This window comes from Vipera ursinii (assembly GCF_947247035.1).
Source record: "Vipera ursinii genome assembly, chromosome: 15".
NCBI lineage: Eukaryota > Metazoa > Chordata > Lepidosauria > Squamata > Viperidae > Vipera > Vipera ursinii.
In genome coordinates this window covers 5,270,313-5,294,439 of record NC_139528.1, presented here as the reverse complement: position 1 = coordinate 5,294,439, position 24,127 = coordinate 5,270,313, and the positions used below count along the sequence as shown (strand labels likewise).

Genomic DNA, 24,127 nt, shown 5'->3' with positions numbered 1-24,127 from the left:
CTTTTAAGGCTCCCAGAATTCTGGGAGTTGAAGTCCACAGGTCTTTTAAAGTAGCCACGTTTGGAGACTCCTGATCTAGGCTAAGCCCGCTTGGATGGGCAGTGTTGTTCTCCCACCCTCATTACCTCATTAGAAATCAAACAGCCTTCTGCACGCTAAGCAGAAATTCTACTTCTGAGTCTGCAACATTTTAATATGAGGTTTTATTTTGAGAATTTTGGATTGCATTATACTGATTGTTTGGTGGTTTTATATCCTGTAAATATGGATGTAAGATTCGTTACTACTGTTATATATTTTGATTGTGTCTGGCCTTCAGGCTGTAATAAACAGATTGACTGATGGATACTTCTGAGCCCGTCTCAGTGATGAAAGGATTAGAGAGCACGTTCGTTGCTTTGCGTTTATCATTATTATTATTTTTTAACGCCACCTAAATCACGTTATTTGAGTAGGCTGGCCATATAAATGTCGTAAACAAACAAATAATAATAAGATTGGTCTGGTTGGAAGTGGCTTTCCAGATCTGTTACTAAAACAACAACAACAACAACAACAACCCAATCCTTTCCTCTTTTAAGCTGAAGGGCTGGGAATTAGATCTAGAAAAGTTGGGGAGCGAACGGCTGAGTGGTGCCGTCTCCAAGACAGAGACCCTGAAACCAGATCTCAGGAACGCCACCAAGTCAAGATCTACTTGCTTTTCCAGGCTTACCTTCCACGGAGATGTCCTGGATAGCAAATCGGAGGATGATTGTCCAGATCATACCCAAAGTCATCTTCAGATTTCCATCCACAATTTCTGGAATGGAAGGAGGGAAGGAGCATAAAAAGAGATGAAGGTGAACAAGGCAAGTTGAGAGAGGCAGGTAGACTTAACACCGAATAACAGAGCTGAAAGGTCTTCTAGTCTGACCCCCTGCTCAAGCAGGAGACCCTAGACCAGGGGTAGGCAACCTTGGCTCTTTTATGACACATGGACTTCAACTCCCAGAATTCCTGAGCCAGCATGGTGGAAGCTTTGGCCCCTTCATGACTTGTGGACTTCAACTCCCAGAATTCCTGAGTCAGCATGGGAGAAACTTTGGCCCCTTCGTGACTCAAGGACTTCAACTCCCAGAATTCCTGAGCCAGCATGGCTCAGCTTGGAAACCTCTCCCTTTCCCCTCATCATGGCTGGCTCAGGAATTCTGGGAGTTGAAGTCCATGAGTCATAAAAGAGCCAAGGTTGCCTACCCCTGCCCTAGACCAAGGGTTGTCCAGTTTCTCCTTAAAACCCTCCAGCAAGGAAGCACCCACAACTTTTTGAAGGCAAAGCCGTTCCACTGGTTAATTGTTCTAACTCTCAGGAAATTTCTCCTCAGTTCTAAGTTGCTTCTCTCCTTGATTAGTTTCTGTTCATCGTTTCTTGCCCTGCCTTCTGGTGCTTTGGAGAATAGGCTGACTTCTTCTTCTTTGGGGCAGCCCCTCAAATATTGGAATATTGCTATCAATGTCCCCCCCCAGTTCTTCTTTTCACTAGACTTGACATACCCAATTCCTGCCCAGTTCCCCCCCCCACTTCTCCACCACTGAATCAGTCCAGCACCAATTCAGGCCTCTAATCCACTTTTCCTGCGGCTTACTTGCTTTGCACACCAGATTTTCCTTTCTTCTGTTCCAGATAGTAGAGAGGGGGAGGGAAAAAAAACCACCCTTCACAAGACTACTTACCCTCGGCTCCAATGGATACCAACTTGACCCCCTTACTGGCAATGAAGTCCAGGGCCTTGTTGACATTGGCAATTTTGTGGAACCGCATCTTGCCTTTGTCTGGCTTTGGCAACCGTTCACCTTTTGGAGAAAGAGAGAAACAGTGGAGGTAAAAAGAGAAGGATTGTCAACACTTACAAGAGGCCCCTCTGATCCAAACCCCAAAGTCTTGTCAACTTGCTACACACTAGTGTGCGTCTGCTTCTTGCACGGTGATTGGTGGAGACTGGAGAGGAGTGTGACTCGCAGAACATACAATAATGGGATTGGAAGGGACCGTGGAGGTCTTCTAGACCAGGGGTAGGCAACCTCGGCTCTTTTATGACTCATGGACTTCAACTCCCAGAATTCCTGAGTCAGCTGAAGTCCATGAGTCATAAAAGAGCCGAGGTTGTCTACCCCTGTTCTAGACCAACCCCCTGTTCAAGCAAGAGACTTTATACCATCCTGGACAAATGACTGTCCAGTCTCTTCTTCAAAATCTCCTGTGATGGAGCACCCACAACTTCTGAAGGCAAGCCGTTCCTCTCATGGATTGTTCTCAGAGTCAGAAAATTTCCTTCGTTCCAGATTGGTTCTCTCCATGATTAGTTTCCATCGGTTGCTTTGTGTCAGGTGCTTTGAAGAATAGTTTGACCCCTTCTTCTCGGTGGGAACCCCTCAAATACTGGAAGCCTGCTATCATGCCTCCCCTAGTCTTTCTTTTCGTTAGACTAGACATCCCCAGTTCCCGCAACCATTCTTCATAAGTTTTAATCTCCGGTCCCCTGATCATCTTTGTTGCTCTTCTCTGCATTCTTCCTAGAGTCTCAACATCTTTGTTATATCACGGTGGCCAAAAAACTAGGTGCAATATCCCAAGACTTTAAGACTTGTAACTCCCAGAATTCCCCAAATGGCATTGTTGACCCCCCCTCTTCTCTGTGACAGTCCCTCAAATACTGGCAGATTCTATCGGGTCATGCCCAATCCTTCTCTTCATTAGACTAGATACAACTTGCTCCCGCAATCAGGTCCCCGTCATCACATCGTGTCCAGCTGAAAGCTAAGGGCATGTACCAGTCCAGTATCTGATTTTTTTTTAATATAAACGATGCTGCGCTTGAATGATGGCCTAGACGTTGGTATTTGAACACAGATCTTTTTAAGGTTTATATTTTACTGTGTTTTACTAATCTAGGTGAAACGTTAGTATGTATTGCAGTCCACGCACGATATGCTACACACTAAATAGATCGATCTCCTTTGAACTGTAAACCTCCTGTTTCCGCCACCCTCTGCTGCTTGGCGGCTGGCCCCCCCTCCCCTCCCCACACCAGTGTTCTCCTACCTGAAATCACCTCTAATAGGAGCATGAGTTTAAGGCCATTCCGGAAATCCTCTTCAATATTCTCAATCTGCGTCCCTGCCTTCCGCAGGTGAGAATTGCACCAAGCTGTGAAAGTCTGAGGGGTTGGGGGGGGGTGAGGGGGGGGTGAGAAATACAGCGAAAATCAATATGGAGTTATTTGGTTGTCACAAGGACAGCTGAGTAACACGTTTCCAGAGAATTGGCAGCTTTGTTAGGTTTACACACACACACAAAAAGTCCTTAAAACATTTATCGGAGCGTAAGGTTTTGTGCTCTAGAGAGTCTCATTGGCCAAATATATTTGTTTGTTTGTACCCCATCTTTTTATTATTTTTACACAGAACCCAAAGGCAGTAAACATATCCAGTTCACTTCCTCTTCCTCTTTTCCCCACAGCAACAACCCTGTGAGGTAGGTAGGGCTGAGAGAGAGAGAGGGACTGGCCCAAAGTCACCCAGCTTTAGGCTTTCATGCCTAAGGCCGGACTAGAACTCACCGTCTCCTGGTGATTGGTTCAAAGGCACCCAGCCAACTCCATCTACTCTTCCACCCTTTCCTAACGCTCATTTTCGCTTCCTTTTAGTTACTGCCATTCCTGCCAGACCCATATCTATCATCTATCTATCTATCTATCTATCTATCTATCTATCTATCTATCTATCTATCTATCATCTATCTATCTATCTATCTATCTATCTATCTATCTATCTATCATCTATCTATTCCTGCCAGACCCATATCTATCCATCCATCATCTATCTATCTATCTATCTATCTATCTATCTATCTATCTATCTATCTATCTATCATCTATCTATTCCTGCCAGACCCATATCTATCCATCCATCATCTATCTATCTATCTATCTATCTATCTATCTATCTATCTATCTATCTATCTATCTATCTATCATCTATCTATCTATCTATCTATCTATCTATCTATCTATCTATCTATTCCTGCCAGACCCATATCTATCCATCCATCATCTATCTATCTATCTATCTATCTATCTATCTATCTATCTATCTATCTATCTATCTATCATCTATCTATTCCTGCCAGACCCATATCTATCCATCCATCATCTATCTATCTATCTATCTATCTATCTATCTATCTATCTATCTATCTATCTATCTATTCCTGCCAGACCCATATCTATCCATCCATCATCTATCTATCTATCTATCTATCTATCTATCTATCTATCTATCTATCTATCTATCTATCTATCTATCTATCTATCTATCTATTCCTGCTAGACCCATATCCATTCATCCACCTATCTATCTATCTATCTATCTATCTATCTATCTATCTATCTATCTATCTATCTATCTATCTACATCTCTTCTATCTATCTACATCTCATCTATCTATCTATCTATCTATCTATCTATCTATCTATCTATCTATCTATCTATCTATCTTTTACCTGTTCTTTCTTAGCCTTTCCCCCCCCCCTCCGAAAGAGATGGAGTAAACTGGGAGGAAAGGAACTGGCTGAATCCTAATGAATAATTCAAATGAATAATCAGAATCAGTGTGTGGAGAAAAAAAACCAAAAGGCGGATTAGTTGAATCGTTACTGACATTGTTATTGAAACTGATAATTTTTCTTCAGACAAACATTGCGGGTAAAGCCCAGAAGAAAAGATAGTTCCTATAACGTGTCCAGAGAGTAAAACAGATTTTTTTTTTCGGTCACGTGCGATGCTTGGAAACTGCCTGCATAAGTTCCTGAAATCTGGGCCAGATTTTTCAGAAGTGATTTGCCATTGCCTCCTTCCTAGTGCTGAGAGAAAGTGACTGGCCCAAGTTCACACAGCTAGCTTTGTGCTGAAGGTGAGAGGAGAACACACATTTTCTAGCCCAATGTCTTAACCGCCAGACCAAACTGACTCTCAGAATCGATTTACAGTAGTCTCATCCCTTGAGAAAAACAGAATTTGAACGTTAAAATAAACTTGTAATTCAGTTTACCGACATTTCTGTCTGTGGGGCTTTTATTTCATGGGAATAGCAACATGGAGGTTTAAGAGATAGGAAGTGGCTTTGTACTAAAACCGAACCTTTGATCTCCCTGCGTACGTCTTACGGTGGCGTGTCACTTCTCAAACAATGATTTTTCCTAGTCCTACCCAGAAGTGCCAGAGAGGTTGAACACGGGGCCTTTTATAGCCAAATCTAGGGCTCCCCATTTGTCTTGCAGATAGGTGAGCTTGGCAGATCAGCCTGATTATGTCGATGAATCTGGCGGGCTTTTGCAAATGTCGACACAGCAGTAGAGAAGCTACAGTGAAAGTCTTGGAAGAACGTAAGCGGCAATCGTTAATAAAACATGAGCTTAGCCCAGGAAAACAGGGAAGTGTAAAAGCTTCATATTGCCCTGTCTTAACTCTTTCACAGAAAAGGGAAATAGAAACTTTATCTGTTATTGGAGCCTACTGTCCATCAACAGGAGTCTAGTATCTCTAGTTGCATCTCGTTTCCTGACCTGGTCTGTTTTGAAAAGGTAGACAATGACACAACCCAAAAGGAACCCCTGGTTTTCCTGGATGCGTTTGCTTGTTCTAGCTAACCTACATACCCCTGAGAGTCAGCAATAATGTAGAACAGGAGTAGGGAAAGCAATGGGAGAGACGCCCTGAGAAAATCTAAATTATTGCCAGGAGCCAAGATCAATCTCCTCCCAGAAAAAGTCTTTTCGTCCTAAACAAGATTTGCTGAAATCAAGGGCGGGGTGGTGGTGGTAGTATAGAAGTAGGTCTCTGGCCAAAAGGATGTACATATATATGAGTTCCAGTTGCGGTATCAAATGTGAATTCCGAGGTTGAGAGGATGTTCTGCAATCGATCTGTTCCCTTACTTGAGCCACTCCTTAGCATATTCTAATTAAAAAAAATGATATAGAACTCGTGCAACCTAAGTCTGCTCTTTCTCATTGTGGGGAGATCACATTCCTTTCCCTCTGTCCCCAAAATACAAACAGTAAATGAAGGGGCTGCATCCATTTCTGAGCTTGTCGATCAGAAGGTCGGCAATTTGGCGGGTCAAATCCCGAGTGCCGCATAACAGAGTGAGCGCCTGTTACTTGTCCCAGCTTCTGCCAACCTAGCAGTTCGAAAGCATGTAAAAATGCAAGTAGAAAAATAGGGACCACTACGGTGGGAAGGTAACAGCGTTCCGTGCGCCTTTGGCGTCTAGTCATGCCGGCCACATGACCACGGAGACGTCCTCGGACAAGCGCTGGCTCTTCGGCTTTGAAACGGAGATGAGCACCGGCCCCTAGAGTCGGAAACGACTAGCACGCGTGTTTAGGGGAACCTTTACCTTTACCTTTACCCTTCCTTAAGAATAGAATTAAATAGAAGGAGATGCTAAAAATACCTGTGACAGAGTCGTAGAGCAATCATTTATTTTGAAAACATTTGGGTCATGTCTGCTCATTGGTCTATTTTTCAAGGAACCATTTTTGGAAGGAAGAATTTTAAGGCTGGAACACCATGGGAAGATACAGAGACTAGTCTAGACTGATGTGAATTATTTGGATTGTCAACTAAAATAAATTGGCAGGAAAATTATAAGTATCTGCTGAATCCCTTAGGGAACACATTTTTTTTTCTTGATGGTTTCTGCTAAAAGTTTGGCCTTTGGTACAAGAAAAGATAAATTAAAATTGATTGCCTTAAACTTGAAAAGTAGTAATCGTATATCTATTCTTTTTTTTTGGCAGCCTATTCACAGTTACATAATTACTTTAGAAGCCAGCCTTTCTAACTAGAGCAGGGGTGTCAAACTCAATTTCATTGAGGGCCGCATCAGCATTGCGGTTGCCCTCAAGGGGCCGGGTGGGTATGGCCAGGGTGGGTGTGGCCTACTGGGTGGGCGTGGCTAGAGTGCATCTGGCCTACTGGGTGGGCATGGCCAGCTCTACATCGTTCGCATCAAGGGTGCCTATGGGGGCCTGGGCAGGAGTGGGACAGATCTGGGGGTCTCTGGTAGAAGGAGAGTCTCTAGGCCAGGGCCAAGGCAGTGGGGGCCAGTCCCTCACTGTTTCCAGGATGGCTTTGCGGGCCACATGAAACCACTTCGCGGGCCAAATCCGGCCCCTGGGCCTTGTGTTTGACATGTCTGAACTAGAGGAAAAGCAGGATGCAAATAAAGCCCTAATATAAAGCAGAATGTACAAGTGGACATTTGAATTTAAACAAGATTTAATCCAAGCATGGAGTCTCACAAATCTTCTGTCATTGCTTGGCAAATCCAGCAGCCAAATGAGTTTCCTCTTGATCAAGTATTAATTCCAGAGCTTCTCTATTAAATCATAATGCTGGATAAGCTTACCTAGTCCAAAGGGGATATATACAGGCACAGACTCATTTGCACTGTCTTCAAAGCCCAAAAACATAATAATAACATACAACTCACACAATGATCTCCATTCTCTCTTCCATAGATTACAAATGAGCAAAATGGATCCCCTGCAAATCAAATCTCTTGTCTCCCATGTTACATACATTGTACATTCACTCCTGAACGCTGTTCAAGAAGTCAAACTCTTTTCAGCAACCATTTGCTAGCACGAATAGAATAGAATAACAGAATGAAATAGAATAGAATAGAATAGAATAGAATAGGAATAGAATAGAATAGAATAGAATAGAATAGAATAGAATAGAATAGAATAGAATAGAATAATGGAATAGAGTAGAGTAGAGTAGAGTAGAGTAGAGTAGAGTAGAGTAGAGTAGAGTAGAGTAGAATAGAATAGAACAGAAGAATGGAATGGAATGGAATGGAATGGAATGGAATGGAATAGACTAGACTAGACTAGACTAGACTAGACTAGAATAGAATAGAATAGAATAGAATAGAATAGAATAATGGAGTAGAGTAGAGTAGAACAGAATAATGGAATGGAATGGAATGGAATAGAATAGACTAGACTAGACTAGACTAGACTAGAACAGACTAGACTAGACTAGAATAGACTAGAATAGACTAGAATAGAATAGTTCTTTATTGACCAAGTGTGATTGGACACACAAGGAATTTGTCTCTGATGCATACGCTCTCAGAACATATACAAGCAACAAAGTGATAAATCACAAATCCTAAGATACAATCATAAACCCTAAGATATAACCAACAAAGTGGTAGTCATAAGATACCAATAGGAGCAGATAATAGGAAAGATGACAAGGGTAATAGTAATACAGTCCTACCACATTCTTATCCTTAGGCATAAGACAGTGCTATGGGAATTATGTGTAGCAGACTGATGGCATGGGGAGAAAAACTATCTTTGTGTCTAGCTGTTGTGGCATGCAATGTCTATAGCAAACTCTAAAAGATAGCTTCTGCTGCTTTTTTAATGAAATCAAGAGTTTTTGTAAGTATGGAGAATTCTCTGATTTCTGGGCTATTTTGAGGATGTGCATGGTTACAAGTGTTGGTTGAAAAACTAACAACAACAAAAAATCAATATATGAACTGAGGGAGAGGGGGATTTTAAACATCCAGGAAAACTTCCGTACCTAGAAGTATATCCAATTAGAGCAGGATGCTCTAAAAATTTTTTTCCTGGCTTCACCTCTAAGAAAAAAGTTGCTTCGTGAGTTCACAAAGACTGGTTAAGCTACAAAAGAAAAATGTGCATGATTTGTGTGATAGCCAACAAACAGGGGCCTCAAATTGTTTAAAATGCCAGAGCAAAGAAGCTTGACGTGAGACAATTGCCTACCCTACAAGGTTCCATCCCAAAAAGGTGCCGGAACTCCGTTCTGAGCGTTCTATGAGAAAAAAAGCCCTGCATATAACTATCAATTATTATCACTGGTCCCCCCAATTATGCTTGCCGAAGGCATCCCCATATGATACCGTAAGACAAGAATGGACCAGGTTTTTTCTGGCTTTCAAGAACATATACGAGGGAGAAATCTGTGTCCAAAAAGCAAAATGGGTTCAGAGGGAAAGAACAGCAGAGCGCACAAAGGATGCCAGAGGCAAAAAGAAGAGTGAAGGAGTGGTCCTACACATTTTAAATTCCGGTGACTCCCAAATCAGCCTTTGATTTTTATTTTATTTTTTAAAGAATCCCTTGATCCTAAAGGACCAGGCTGCAGCTCTCTTGTGCTCTATTAGGTCTGTATTGAGTTTCCAATGGTCAAAGGAGCCAAATCCCTGATAATACAATAGTACCCAGAAGGCTTAAGCAGACTTATCAGACAAGCGCTTACTCATTATTGTACGTAATTCAAAACGGAGGAGTGGCCCGAATGAGGAAACTGTTAACTGGGGAACCCAGATTGGGTTAATCGTAAAGGAATCTAAATATACAAGCAAGTATATGCATTCTTAACGAGGAGCACACAAGAGGTAATCCTGGATTCAGATTCCAATTGGGTCACCTCGAGTCAGTGGCTACAGGCCTTCATCCTGCAGTGGATAGACAATGGTTAAAATGACGATATCTGGGAGGGGAGCAGAAATGGCCTCACTTGATGTTGGCATGTAGCTCTTCCAACCATAGAATCCTATGGCTAGAAAGGGACCTTGGAGGTCTTCTAGTCCAATTCCCTGCCCAAGGCAAGAGTTGGCATACTATCCTGGACAAACGGCTGTCCAATCTTTTCTTGAAAACCTCCAGCCACGCCATCAACCTCAAGCATTACAGTCACAAATTCAACCTCTTAACATCATCTGTTCCCGAGATTAGAGTTATCCAATTCTACACTGATTCAAGACAAGTTGGTGCAGAGGTTTCAAGCCCTCAAGAAATTGAATCGATCACATCAGCAAGTATTGTGGGCCCAATTGCCAAAAAGAAAACCAAGGACCACATTGGTGGGAAATGCGTGGAAGAGACAATGGCTAGAACGATGATGATGATGATGATGATGATGGAAAAGCATTGTATAGGTCCCCTTGATTTCCTTGAAGGACGAGATATAATGGTAACAAATTGCTTGCTGTATGTCTGTGTAATTTGCTACACGTCTACATAATTGTAATAAATGGCTTGCTTACAGGCCTGCATTGTGAAAGCTGGTTCAGAAATCGGTCTCCACAAATTGCCCCAGCTTTCATAGGAGCAATGAAGGGAGGCAAAAAGGGAAGATGGTCGAGATCTTTTCCTTGATCTGTTTCTGAGACAGAAGGCAACTGTTACTCCCAAATCTGCTTGAATGCCACCATGATGGGCGGGGGGAAAGAATCCTTGATCATTTGCTTAGATGCATTCTAGGATTCTCCCAGCAATTGTTGTAGCCTAATTACTCATAGGGGACGCGGTGGCTCAGTGGGTTAGGGCGCTGAGCCTGTCGACCTTGGTCGGCAGTTTGGCAGGTCGAATCCCGAGTGCCGCCTAATAGAGTGAGCGCCTGTTACTTGTCCCAGCTTCTACCAACCTAGCAGTTTGAAAGCACGTAAAAATGCAAGTAGAAAAACAGGGACCACTACGGTGGGAAGGTCACAGCGTTCCGTGCGCCTTTGGCATCTAGTCATGCCGGCCACATGACCACGGAGACGTCGTCGGACAAGCGCTGGCTCTTCGGCTTTGAAACGGAGATGAGCACCGGCCCCTAGAGTCAGAAACGACTAGCACGCATGTGCGGGGGAACCTTTACCTTTAATTACTCAAAATGCAACCATTCCTCCTTGCAGTTAAGTTTGAAATTATAAAGCAAGAGGATACTCATCCCTCGTTAAGACTTTAAGTCCTTCGCACTATCAAATAATGTGAGCAAAGCAACTGGCGTGCTTTGCTATCTCGGTCAGATTCTATTATTTTGGCTCTCCCCCAGTCTGGAAGATTGCCAAACTGTACAGATCTGTGCTCCTTAACTGAGGGCTTTGTGTACGTCTGTGCGACTGACACAATGGGAAGCTATTTCCAGGTTCGCACACACACAATGAGGCCAGCCAAGGCAAATATCGCCCTGCAGGTGCCATGCCAGGGATGGTTTTTTTTTGTCCCATGGGCCCGTTGATGAGGCTTAACAGATCTGGCAGCTCCCAACGCCATTACAAAAGAGGCAATCCCTACTTTTGTGCTCTGCTGGAGACAGCCACAAGATGATGAAACACAACAAAGTGGTTTGGCAGAGGGAGAAGAGGTGGATATTTTGATCTGCCCAGTCTCATTTTGGAGAAGAGGAATGCATCTGAAGTTAGCAGCTTGTGGATTCCAGGAAGAAATGTGCGGATTGGCATCTCCCTAAAATACGTGGAACGGCGTGCAGGGGTTTATTGAATGGCTTGATTTGTGACACCGAAATGCACTGAAATACATCTTTTGATTTTTTTAAAAATATGTGCCGGTAACATATCCTACAAATGCATTTAAATTCACATTTGGGGGGGGAAGGGAGGTTAGGGCAGATTAAATGTGCATTTTATGTGGGATTTTTTTTTGTGGGGGGGGGAACCTTTGTGTCAGTCTTGACTCTTGGAGGCTGCACAATATAGTGCCCGAGGCTTTCCTAGGGGCAAGATTTTTGGGCTGAGAGACTGGCCCAAAGGATCCTGGAAAGTTTCATTTAAAAAAAAAATCAGGAAAAAAGGTGGAAACGGAATAGAACCGTTTCCAATTTAAAGAAGAAACAAACCCCACGACTGTTTGTTGCTGCTACATCAACTTATTAAAGAAAGCATCACATCCAGGCCCTGGATCCTTCCTTGACTTTTGTGAGTCTTTTCCATAATTCCCGTAATGCCGGGGCTTAAGAGTTAGCCTAAACTCCCCTATCCTATACGGAAGTCTTACACTTTTTGTCCTTATGGGTTTTCAGGCGAGGGGCTGGGACACAACTCTCCTCATCCTCACACCAGGGTGATTATGGACATTGTAGTACAACACAGTTTGGGGTCTCGGTGGGAAAGTCTTCTCCAGACTAGATGCTCTCAGGTTTTGCTGCATCCTTGGAACAACAACAACAACCACAACAACCACCACAACAAAACTCCCCTCCTTAGCAATGTCTTTTGTTCGTACCTTTGCTACCCTGGCTTTTCTAGACGCTCTGTTTCACATTCTCCCACTTTAGTTTTAAATTGTAATCTCGACGGGCTGGAAGAGTCAATCTCAAGCTCGAATAGCCAGAAATTGTGGGTGGCAGGCCTGAGCAGGCATGTTTGTATGTAGAGTTGCGAGACTCTAAAACAGAGAGTTTAAGAAGTGTTAAGTAAGATTAAAATTTAGCATCTGGTGTTTTCTACCCGGCCCAGGCCTCCGATGCTAGGACTGACCGACTAGAACTGAGGAAGGAATAACAGGTCCGCTTTTGGAGCAATTACGGAAGCTGAAAATTGGTCATGGGGTATTTTTTTTGTGTTGGTATTAGTAAAAGAGTTATTGTGTATATGGACAACTTCTGTTCAGAAGAGAGATCACAGTCCCCTTCTCCAATTAGGCAGGACTTGCTCTAGTCCAGCGATGGCAAACCTTTTAGAGACCGAGTGCCCAAACGAGTGCCCAAACTGCAACCCCAAACCCACTTATGTATCATCAGGTGCCAGGTGGGTGTGGCCAATTGGGTGGGTGTGGCCAATTAGCTGGGCATGGTTGCGGTAACGGCCGACTGGGTGGGGCTAAAAAGTTCAATCAATTCCAACTTTGCGAGAACTTTTTTTCCCCCGCGAGAAGTTGAAATTGATGGATTGATTGAACCTTTTTTTTTTGCACACAGTGGCGGAGGCCTAAAGCGAAAAGGTTTTATAAAACCCAGCTGAAGGCCTAGGACTGGGGCGACGGCACGCGTGCCCAGAGAGAGGGCTCTGCGTGCCACCTGTGCCACAGGTTCGCCACCACGGCTCTAGTCTATCCTGTTCCACATCTGAATGCCGCAAACTAGTCGCCTCTACAAGGAAGATACTAAGTCCAAGGTAGTATCCATAAGCTGAATAGAGATTTAAACGGATTTTTTTTCATACTGACTAACCAGCATGTTATCTATTGTGGGTCCAATGGCTCAGTGGTTAAAGAAACTGAGCTTGTCAAACTGGAAAGCTGACAGAAACGGGGTGAGCTCCTATTCCTGTCCCAGCTCCTGGCCACCCAGCAGTTTGAAAGCGTGAAAGTAGATTAATAGGTACCACTTCAGTGGGAAGGCAACAGCGTTCCATGCGCCTTTCACATATAGTCATGCTGGCCACATAACCACGGAAATGTCTTCCGACAACGCTGGCTCCCTCAGCCAAGAAACAGGCGAGCACCACGCCTCAGAGTTGGACATGACTGGACAGGGCAAACTTTAACTTTATCTACTGAACAAGCCTAGCGTTATTTACTAATTAAACGAATTTACGTGGATGCCCACCTCACACACAGGGTGACTCCTTTAGAAAAAAAATATACAATTTAAATGCAGATAGTAGGGAAAACTGAAGTTGGGACAAGGCGAAATAGAGCATCTGGAAAAGCAAAGGTGTGGAAAAAAAATAAAATACATTGCTAAGGAGTTTTGTTGTTTTTCCAAGGATGCAGCAAAGCCTGTTTTGTTGAGAGCGTCTAGTCTGGAGATCCAACCAACCATTTTTTTTCTTTTTTAAAAAAACAGAGTAAGTCTGTCCACACCAGAGAATGAATAAAGCACTTGTTTCGCTCAAGAGATGCAACTCTCTTTAAATAGCCTCTTCGTTCTGAAGGCCCATCTATCTTTTAGGGAAGGGAGACCCTTCTCGTACCCTAATTAAGCTCTCTGTCCTCTTCCAAAATACTACTATTAGCTCATCATTAACCTCCTTGCACGGCAGTGGAGCCGAAGGGCAGTTTTTAGAAGCTGCCTTACATGGGCAAGGCATCTGGAACAGCAGCAGCAGTAGCTACCCGATACCCAACTGCTGTAACACCAGCCCTACAGATCTCCAGCATCAGCAGGAAATAAGCGCCTGGACGCAGAGCTATACGACTAAGGCGTTAGAAGAAACAATTCCAGATCAGCAAAATGGAGTTGGTGACGAGAAGTCGGGTACATCCAGGTATTCACCTTTGCAAATGTGGCCAGTCTGTTCAGTACAGTTCACTGTGGTCAATAGTGGCTACAGGTAGTCCTCAAGTTATGACCTCGACTGGATCAGCACTTCGGCTGTGAGTCATTGCCGTCCTAAGTTGAGGCACTGTGTGGACTTGATTTTAGAACCGTTTGGGGGGGGACGATTGTTAAGCAAACCATGTGGGGCTTAAGCGAATCAGATGGTCCTAAGTGCAAATCTATTTTAACCAATAGGCATTTTTGCCGTTCTTGCTGGAAAAGAGCCACACACAAAAAATCGCAAAAGCCAACCACAGGACATGGCAACCAGTCATAAATGCAAAATATGATCGTGTGATCGCAGGGATGGTGCAGCAATTGTACCTTTGAGGCAGATCGTAAGCGACTTTTTCAAGTCCGTAGAACTTCAAATGGTTGTTAATCAACCAGCTGTAAGTCAAGGGCTACCCATATAAGGTGTGGCAGTCATACACAGGTGCATTAAAACATGCAATATGTGGTGGCTAGCTGGTAAATGTTTTGCTTGACATGGGGGATTCAAGCTGAAGAAAGTGGGCCTGGAAGTGTGCTGTCATTTTCACCTAACCACACGTCCTTGAGTGGTGGTGGTGTTTTTAAAGATAAACTTTCAGATTTTGGAATAGGGAGGAAATAAGCTTTGTCCTCTGTCTTCTTCACAAAGATGTTTATTTTTCTTAATCCATGGAATGAAATGGGATGAAAATTACGTAGGTCATCCTTCCTCAACCTGATCCCGCTAAGGCAGGGGTAGGGAACCTTGGCTCCTTTTTATGACTCATGGACTTCAACTCCCAGAATTCCTGAGCCAGCTGGCTTAGGAATTCTGGGAGTTGAAGTCCATGAGTCATAAAAGAGCCAAGGTTGCCTACCCCTGCTCTAAGGTGATCTCAAGATGGACCACGCAGTAGGAGAAGTTTTGTTAGATAAACAGGTATGTAGAACTGAATAAAGGAGAGCAAATAGATATAAAGTGTAGAAGAACGTTGATTTACATGGATGAGTCTAATTGGGCCAGCATAGACCATCTCAACCAGCGTTGGAGCCAGACATTGCAAAAACAAGCAAAGAGAGGAATTTCTTACGTGCCCAACAACAATAGACAGACCAGCAACTTTTGTGGTTATAAAAACAAGATCTAGCTAGAAGCCTGTGCATCTCGCTTCTTCTAAAGATCCCATCACCTACATTAAATGGATTTTTTTTAAAGAAAAGAACTAGGAGATACAGGTTTATTGTCCCAAAGGTTTTTTTCTGGAAAACGTTTCGCTTCTCAGCCAAGAACTGCAAATGCTTCTTGGATGAAAAGCGAAATGTTTTCAAGGGGGGGGGGGAAACCCCAAGAAAGTCCAGCTGCCCTTTTGGAAAAGCATCTCTGGGATAACCACGACCTGGATGAGTGAGAATCTCCATCGACATAGGGATTTATTCAATGTAGCAAGAGAGCAGAATGTGGGGAAGCTCTTAAGTCATCTTGAATCACAAGCTGATGAAGGCAGCTCTTTCCCAGAAACGGCCTTCCAGGGCTCGGTAACAACCTGTACTAAACGATCAGGCACATTGTGACGCAATCTTAGATGCTCTTCAGGCCCTTCCCCATTATCACAAGACTTCCGTGCCTTCGACCCCCAAAGTAAACAGGTGGGAGAGATCCTTTTGGCTGTAGAGGCCCAAAGTGATCCCTGACGTAGGCTACCCTGACTCGCTTTCGTCACATTTAAGCTTTAGGGAAACAACGATCTTTTTTAGCTGACCAGACATTGCATTGATGGTATCTCAAAGTACCCGGCCGGGAAGATGAATCAGATCCGTTATATACTTTGGCTGAGAATCGTTATCCGAAAAGATGGGTGAGGAACGCTGGTGTGCGTTTGAGATACCAAATCGAATGAGATACGTAAGAGAGTGGTCATAATTTAACTGTTAAGGTCAATTCGATTCGCAATGCAGAGGGAAGGGCCTAGTGCAACGAGGTAGGCTTTGCGTGTGATTATTGGCGTGAGAACACCAGCAAAACGTTGCTTAAAACTTACTGTCTGCTTATCTGGCATCATAGAAATATCAGAAAACTACCCTGTGCTGAATCAGACCATCTTAAGAACACCAAAATTCCCTCACCTGCTGCTCTCCAGATATATCTGGCTAGAAATCCCAAATGCTTGGTGGTAATCAGAAGGAATCCACTAAGTGACTTTCCCTCCTCAGGCCCGGTTTTCAGGTTTTCCTACTTTTTCCCTAAAGCACTGAGGACTGAACGGGATCTCTTTCGTGTAAAGCACAAGTTCGACTACTCGTAAAGCACAGCCTGTCCTCAAAAATCCGAAAAGCAAATTAGAAAACGGGACAAAAAGGCAAGAAACCTCCTTATACATTATACCAAATCCGGTTTCAAAGCCAAATAGCATTAAATATCAAAACTCAGCTAAGCTAATCTTGTGGCAAAAAAAAAAAAAGAATCAGGAGATGTCCGGGCGCGCCTTTTCCAATTAATAGATTTTATTAAAAAGCAGAATCTTTTGCGAGCTGATGGAAGCAACTGCAGCTCGCAAAAAAAAAACGTACGGCTTTTAATAAGATGTGTTACTGAGAAAAGTAACACTTCCTTTTGATTTTTTATTGTTAACTCATTTCCTCATCCACATTCCACAGAAGACGCTACTTCCAGTTCCCTGCCTCAAAATACATGAACAGGTGCAGAATAAAAAGGTTAATGTAACCAGAAGGTTGCATATTTTTCTTCACAGAACCACGCTATCTGCAGAATGAACCTGTCTAGCGTAGCATTCATCTTTATTATTCTTAGATAAGTGAGGCTAAAAAGATAGTGGATACGAGGAGAAAAATAAAAAAAAGAGACTCTAAATCTAGATTCTAGAGCACACAGCCCAAATCTGGCACATATGCTTTGCCCTACAAAAAAAGGCCAAGTGCTCCCTCCGAGCCACAATTAAAGTATTTTGGGAAAAGATGAATAATTCTCTGAAAACTATCTTTGCTTAAAGGGGGGAGTGGGGTCTCCTGTAACATGACTTCAGTGATTTTTTTTTGAGCGAGAAGAATTCAGAGGAATATCTCCAGCTTGTAACTATTACAAACGATAGATATAGCCAAGAGGGTTGGCAAGCACCTCTTACAAGAGTTGCACAGAAAGCAGAATTGATGCATGAATGACAGGCCAGTCTTTTACAGCGCCCCCCTCCCCCATCACTATCCTTAGAAAGGAAGAGGTCATGATTTAACTGAAATAAGGATGGGAGTTTGTGAGTTCCTTTCTCCTTCTCCTCACAGCCCCTAAATTCCATACGCTCCCAAATGCTCTCTCATGGCTGGGACTTGAAAAAACTCAAGATATTTATTTTTATTTATTTATTTTAATCCCATTTATATCTCGCCCTTCTCCGAAGACTCAGGGCGGCTTACACTCTAAGCACAAATCAATGTGCAAGTGGCTTCCTTCTCACAGCACAAGAGTTCTGAGTCCTATTTTACAATCAGATATTCTGGCACGTTTGCAAATGACTGCTTAATTACTAAGGGAGATGCGCTGGCATACAAGCCTGTATTCTCTTCGGCCGAAGAGGCAAGGGCCGTCTCTGAAAGCCTGCAATTAGGATACGGCCCGTATCCGATAACATTTTTTAAACGAGCTGTGCTAGGGCAAGTTCCCAACTGCCGCAAAAAAGATATATTTAGCCGGTTCCTTTCCTTCTCCCTCGGGTCTCTGTCATTCCAAGCATTGCTCAGACACGGCTCCGGCCCTTGGTAGATTCCACTCCACTGACATATGCGCTCCTTCCTTCTTTCCTTCTCTGCACACCCCTTCTGTCCACCACTACGACTTTGAATCTCGCCTGACGTACGGTGCCCAAAATGTCACTCATGATTGGCTCTGTGCGGGATGTGGAACTGGCTGATGGGAAGTGACAGCTGCAGGCAACGGTATCTAATGTACAGAGATGGCAGCTGGCTCTTAGAAGATGGGTCTCCTCACTCCTATAATATAGGTGTAAGATGCCTTGCTTCCTCTAGGGCAGCGGTTAGCTCTACAGACAAAATAGCTATTTCAGTGCAGCGGATTTCAGAAAAGCGGGCCATTTCCACACAAGGGTTAGTTATATTCCAACACGGACTCCGCCGTCAGGGTAAGTTAATTCCATCACTGACTCCCCCATCAAGGTTTTTTTTTTTTAAATCAATACAAGTCTTTCCTCCACGCTGCAAATTCCACTGAGTCGTTATGACCTCAGACCTCCACGTCCGTGGATTCGGGAGCATTTTATCTGTCTTCCCACTCGGCCAATTTCCACCGAGGCCAACGCGAGGCAGTTCCTCTCCCTCCCAGGAAGAAAAAGGTGCACCCCCAGAACTACTACCAGTAATTAGGATTGGTACCACTGGAAATAAAATGCAAGTTTGTCAGTAAAACCAACGCGGTGAGGAATTAAGAGGAACGAGCCAGCTGGGTGGTGACCCAGCAGCTCTCCTGGGGAACGTTCCGTTCAGAAAGACCCAGGTTGGACCTGGAACCCATCTTGGATCTGCTGTTTTCTCTCCCTAACTGGCCTACCTTTCGCTGTTGCTTTTCCCAGGCTGGGTCAAGCAGTAAGTCCCGGTCCCAGTCTTCTTCCTGTGCCATATACTCATCAGTCACCATGTAGGAGTGGTTGTACTGGATGTGCGTTTCTATCTGCGTCGTCATGTTGCCTTGTTCTGCGAAGCCCTGTCCTCGGTGCCTATTCTCTCCCCTGCAATTCACACGGTTTCCCCCCCGCCTGGCTCAAGCTTTCGGTCGCCTTTTCGCTTTGCTCCCCTCTCGGCTCCCCTTAGAGGTCAAGATTTCCCCCCAAGTCCTTCCAGGCTGTGTGTCTGCCTGCTTTGCAGCTGCACCTGTCAAAACCAATCCACGTGACCAGTCCTCAATAAGTATTATCAGCCCTGGGAAGGGAGATCAGGTTCCATCTTAAAAAGGCCACGGGGAGGGGACAGCACAAGTGTTCCTACCAACCAGATAGGGGTGGTGAAGACAACTGTTGGGAAGCCAAGTATTTCCCCCCTCCACCCTTAAAGCAGAGCCACAAGCTCTTAAAAAAGAAATTGCTCCAGTGGGCTGAATGTCTCTCCCACAAAACCCATGCCAGATGCAGGAAGAACTCTGCTGAGAACAGGAATCCCCACACAGGGAGGAAATTTCCCATTTTCTGTACTGCGTAAGAGTTGGGGCGAAAAAATCTTATAGTACCATCATTCACCTTCCGCTAAGGCACAAGGGAAGATGTCTGACATGCTGTCAGATTCAAGAATAAACGTATAGCTATTAACGAACAAAACAGAACCACAGCGTTGCAAGGGACCTTGGAGGTCTTGTAGTTTAATCTTCTGCTCGGGCAGGAGACCCTATGCTACTTTGGACAAATGGCTGTCTAATCTTTTTTTTAAAACAAAAAAACCTGCAGCGATGAAGCCCCCACAACTTCTGGAGGCAAGGCATTCCGCTGATTAAATGTCAGCTGGCCTCTGTGTTGAGAGAGAGAGAGAGAAGGCCCAATTAGTTTCCAGATGTTCTCTTATGAATGTGGACCGATTCTGAAATTTCCCAGCATGTCCTATGACAGCAACCAAGGAACCTGAGTTCTCTTTTGAGATCCTGGCACTTTGTCCTGTGAAATGTTTCCCCCCCCCCAGATGGATGGAATATGGCCTCTTTATTTGGTTCCGAGTAATGAAGGAAAAACCTTCTGCACCGTGTTCATTCGTGTATCTATTTCACAAGGCCTATGTGGGGTTCCCCAATATGAAAACTAAATTGCCGCACGTTATCTCGGGACGTTTGGAATTTCGGAACCTGCTATTATTACCATCTTCCTATAGAAATGGTTACCTCTTCCTTACCAAAAAGTGCTGCAAGAAAGCACAGCCACCCCCTGGGCTTTAAAAGGTGTTAGGCTTATCCTGCCTCTTGGAAAGTCACATGTTGCATTTGGATGCCTGGAATCTTCCCCATGAGCTTTAAAACGTGCCAGAAGAAATACCTGTCTAAAGGTCATTTCAGGAGAAGAGGAAAAAAGGTTTTCAAGACTGACCTTGTTCTGTTTGGGATACCATGAATTCAGATTTGGTTTGGATTCCAAGAACTTTCTGCTTCTTTGTATTTCGCCAACATTTGCATAACTCCATGCAGTCTCAGTTCATTTTGCAGGCTGCTCCCGTTTACGCAGGAGTTATTCTTAGGATCAGCGAGAAGGGCCTTGGGAAAGCTACTGAATGCCTAGGGGAAAAAGAAAAAAAAATCTGGTTCAAATTTAATGTTTCAAAGTAGACAAAGCATTTTAATCCATTGCTTAAAAGTCATGTTTCTACAGCATCTTATCTCTATATTTTAAGTACAGGTATCAAAAAAAAGCACAAATAAAAGTCATGGCCCTAATCTGCTTGTTTCTTGGCTTTTGCATAAGAAACAGAAGTCATGGCCCTAATCTGCTTGTTTCTTGGCTTTTAAAGAGTCAATGTTGTCTCTGAGGAGCGAGCTTCCTGGAAAAGTGTCTCTGCAACTTTCTCAGCAAGATTATGGCAAAGACTTTGTCCTTGTCTTCTAGAGAGGGAGAAAATTAACCAACACAAAACCACAGGATGAAAACTCACTCCCACTTTCTAACATAGTCCAGATGTGCCAAAGTAATAGGAAAGCTTATTTCATTTAATCTATTCTTTAACTCATCAAATTCCCCCCAATGGGGGGGTGCACCATTCCTGGAGGTACTGCAATACCAGGCTGATGCTTGGAGTGGACGGAGCAAGCCCCTATTCCATCTCCCTGTTCCAAAAATCCATTTAATATGTAGTCCTCAAATAGAGGACATATCAGATATTAAACTGATAAGAACAGATACTACACTTGATCTTAGCCAAAAGGCCGAGAAGCGATACCTTTCCTATGCAGCAGCCTCCTAGGGCATTCTTTCCTAGGAAACTTCAGATAACGAGGAGCAAATTCCTTACGGAACCTATTCTTTATCGCCTCAGAATCATCACTGCTTTGCAGTCTCATCAGATACCTTCCGACAAAGTGCCTATTTCTACTGTCCAAGTTAACAGCCCTCCGTGGTGAAGTTGAACTATAAAAATTATAAATTCTGTTAGCAACATGCATTTCCTGATTGCCTGTGTGCTTCGTCTGACAGCTATTGGTGCGATATTTACATAAGCCTTCCCATTTCCGCCATCATGCTTTTGGGGCTGTCATGTCAGGACTTACCAGTAGAGACCTCAATCGTACTTGGAAAGTCTTCCATGAGCATTCTGGAAAAAAAAAGAAAAAGGCCCGTGAGAATAAGATAAATAAAAGACAATGGCATAGTGACATTGCTTGCACAAAACTTCCTCGTTTTCACATCTGTTCCAAAATTCAGTAGCAAAGACAAATGTTTCAGAGGCTTTGCTTGAGGTTTCCTTCAGCCTTTGGGTATGGATTATAGCAGCTTATTTTGAAAAAAATAACTAGTTCTTCATATTCCTTAAACACATGCAACCCTGTTACAGATTTCAATCGCTCTGCATCATACATATCAAAATGAACCAGCAACAACTATTACGAGTACTGTAGTAGATTTGAGTGCCCTGTGGAGGAGAATACCAAATTCAGAACTGAAGAAGCTTCTTGGATGAGAAGCAAAACATTTTCAAGGGAAAAAAAACAAACCAAGAAAGTCCAATTGCCTTTTGGAAAAGCACTTTTGGGACAATCATGATTGGATGATAAGAGAATATCCATAAACAATACCACATTCAATAATAAACAGAAGTTGTATTAATCCAGGGACCGGTTCCATGGAGAAAGGTTTTTCCACGGACCGGAAAGTGCGTGGTTTTGTATGCTGCCTGCATTTCACGGATGCGGCTTTGCTTGTTTGTGCAGACCGGCTGTTGCCGTACCGTGGCCCGGTACCGGTCCACGGATTGGGAGTTGGGGACCCCTGCATTAATCTGTTGCAATGGAAATGGAGCAACAGCCATTTGTGGCAGTTTTAAAAAGATGTAGACAGTTACATGTTAAATAAGAAATACATTTTATGGATCAATTGTTTGACTTCTATAGCTACCTCAACATGTGATTCTGAGCGGCATTCATCATAAAACATAAAAACAATTAAAGCAATACAAATGTAGTATATATGCGCTGTCAAACTGCTACTATGGAAATGGGGCCCTTATCACACTCAGGGGTCCCACCCCAGGCATACAACCAAGTGTTCATGGCCTTGGTTGTGAAAACCCAGCATCCTGGTATCTAAAGGGAGAATATTCCAGAGGGCAGAGGCTACAGCACAGAAGGCACAAAATCATTTAAATACCACAATTTATCTACTTAGAAAACAGATCGATTCTGTTCTAATAGATCTGTTCTATTCTGATTGATCTCACGGCTACATCACCAAACTACATAGTCTTCAACTTACAGCCATTCATTAAGTGACTGTCCGAAGTTACAACAGCCCTGAACAAAGTGACTTACAACCGGTCCTCACACTTACAACCATCACAACATCCTCATTTGATCAAAATTTGGGCATTTGGCAACCAGCATATATTTACCAAGGATGCAGCATGCCAGAGTCATGGGATCACCATATGCGATCTTCCCAGCTGGCCTCTTGACAAGCAAAGGCAACGAGGGAAGCCAGATTCACTTAATAACTGCAGTGATTCAATCTAGCCATAAAGGTCAATTCAATTAACAACCAACTTGCTTAGCAACAGAAATTCTGGTCCTAACTGTGGTCTTAAGTCGAAGACTACCCATACATCATCAAATCAAATCAAATCAAATCAAATGAGATCAGATCTCCAAACTGCAATATTTGAAGCTTATGTCATTTTTCACGTGTTGCCATTTTGGCTTTATCGTGGTTTGCTGCAGATGCCACCGAGGGATGGCATTTTAAAACAAACAAGAGCAAAACAATAGCTTCTCTTCTGTGAAAAACAAACCCATGCTCCTGAGTATATAAAAAAAGCCATCCTATGTTGCATTCATATTGGTACAGGGGCATTATAGGCAGTGCTTTGATCGCAACCGTGACCATCTTGACTTTTTTTTTTTAAACATCTTCTGCTTACAACCGTCCACGACAGCTGGACGGTGAATGAAAAAGGACGGTGGAAAGCAGATCCACCTTTGTGACTTACAGATCTGGAGATAAAATTGCCAAGATTGCAGGAAAGACTTAATTAGCCCCTGACTCAGCAAAGGCAGAGAAAGTGGATCAACAAACCAAGATTCAGTTGATCTGGGCTTGGGGTGCGGATGAATGAGGATGAACAAGGAGGGGAAAAAAGATCATGGGGGCAGAGGTTGAGGGAAGTCGTCTATTAGGCTTTTAAATGAGACATAATCTTATGCAGAATTGACTTGGGAGGCCGGTGTGTGGTGTTCACATGGTGTGGTGGGATGGAGGGTTTGTTGTCACTGTGTGTTGGGGGGAGAGAGCGGGGGGGGGGGGAGGCTCAGCTAATCTCAATGTACACATGTTGTACTTTGACAATAAAGGTTTATTATTATTATTATTATTATTATTATTATTATTATTATTATTGTTGTTGTTGTTGTTGTTGTTATTATTATTGTTCTTCTTCTTCTTGTTATTATTATTATTATTGATAATGGATAAGTGGATCAAGGAGATCCCAGGACTGTTTTTGAAGATGGAGGAGCCAGATTTAAACACAGGCCGAGATGAAGAGCATTTTTTTTTGTATGTTGCCCATACAACAGCAGGCCTTACGGCCCCCTGTAAAAACAAGAGGATCGTTTGAACGGTTGCCTAGCATTGCATCCCTGACACGCTTGTCAAGCGAGGCAAGTTGCTGAGGTAAACAAGGAAAGTCTCCGAGGTCAGAGCGCCGATTGGATGGAATCGGCTCGAAAGGCGGGATTAGCAGGAGCGGCGGCTGCCGCCGCTGATTGGTTGAAGGCTTTTGAGCGGGAAGGGGCGGCCGGCGAGAAGCCGGA

General features: G+C 43.6%; 1 protein-coding gene and 1 long non-coding RNA gene across 2 annotated transcripts in view; both read right to left on the bottom strand.

Moving 5' to 3' along the window:
• Positions 1-19,030, bottom strand: part of ACTN3 (actinin alpha 3) — a 34,580-nt gene extending 15,550 nt beyond the window's left edge. The window contains 4 exon segments of the mRNA XM_083374066.1: positions 716-802; positions 1,714-1,833; positions 3,083-3,197; positions 18,689-19,030. Coding sequence (XP_083230192.1) covers positions 716-802; positions 1,714-1,833; positions 3,083-3,197; positions 18,689-18,820 — 454 coding nt within the window. The 5' untranslated portion in view covers positions 18,821-19,030.
• Positions 19,031-19,503: 473 nt separating this feature from the next.
• LOC310647280 lies at positions 19,504-21,892 on the bottom strand. The gene is made up of 3 exons (XR_014493853.1): positions 21,046-21,892; positions 20,202-20,386; positions 19,504-19,635 (listed from the first exon to the last, which is right to left on the bottom strand). It is a non-coding gene; the product is annotated as an uncharacterized lncRNA (long non-coding RNA).
• Positions 21,893-24,127: the final 2,235 nt, after the last annotated feature.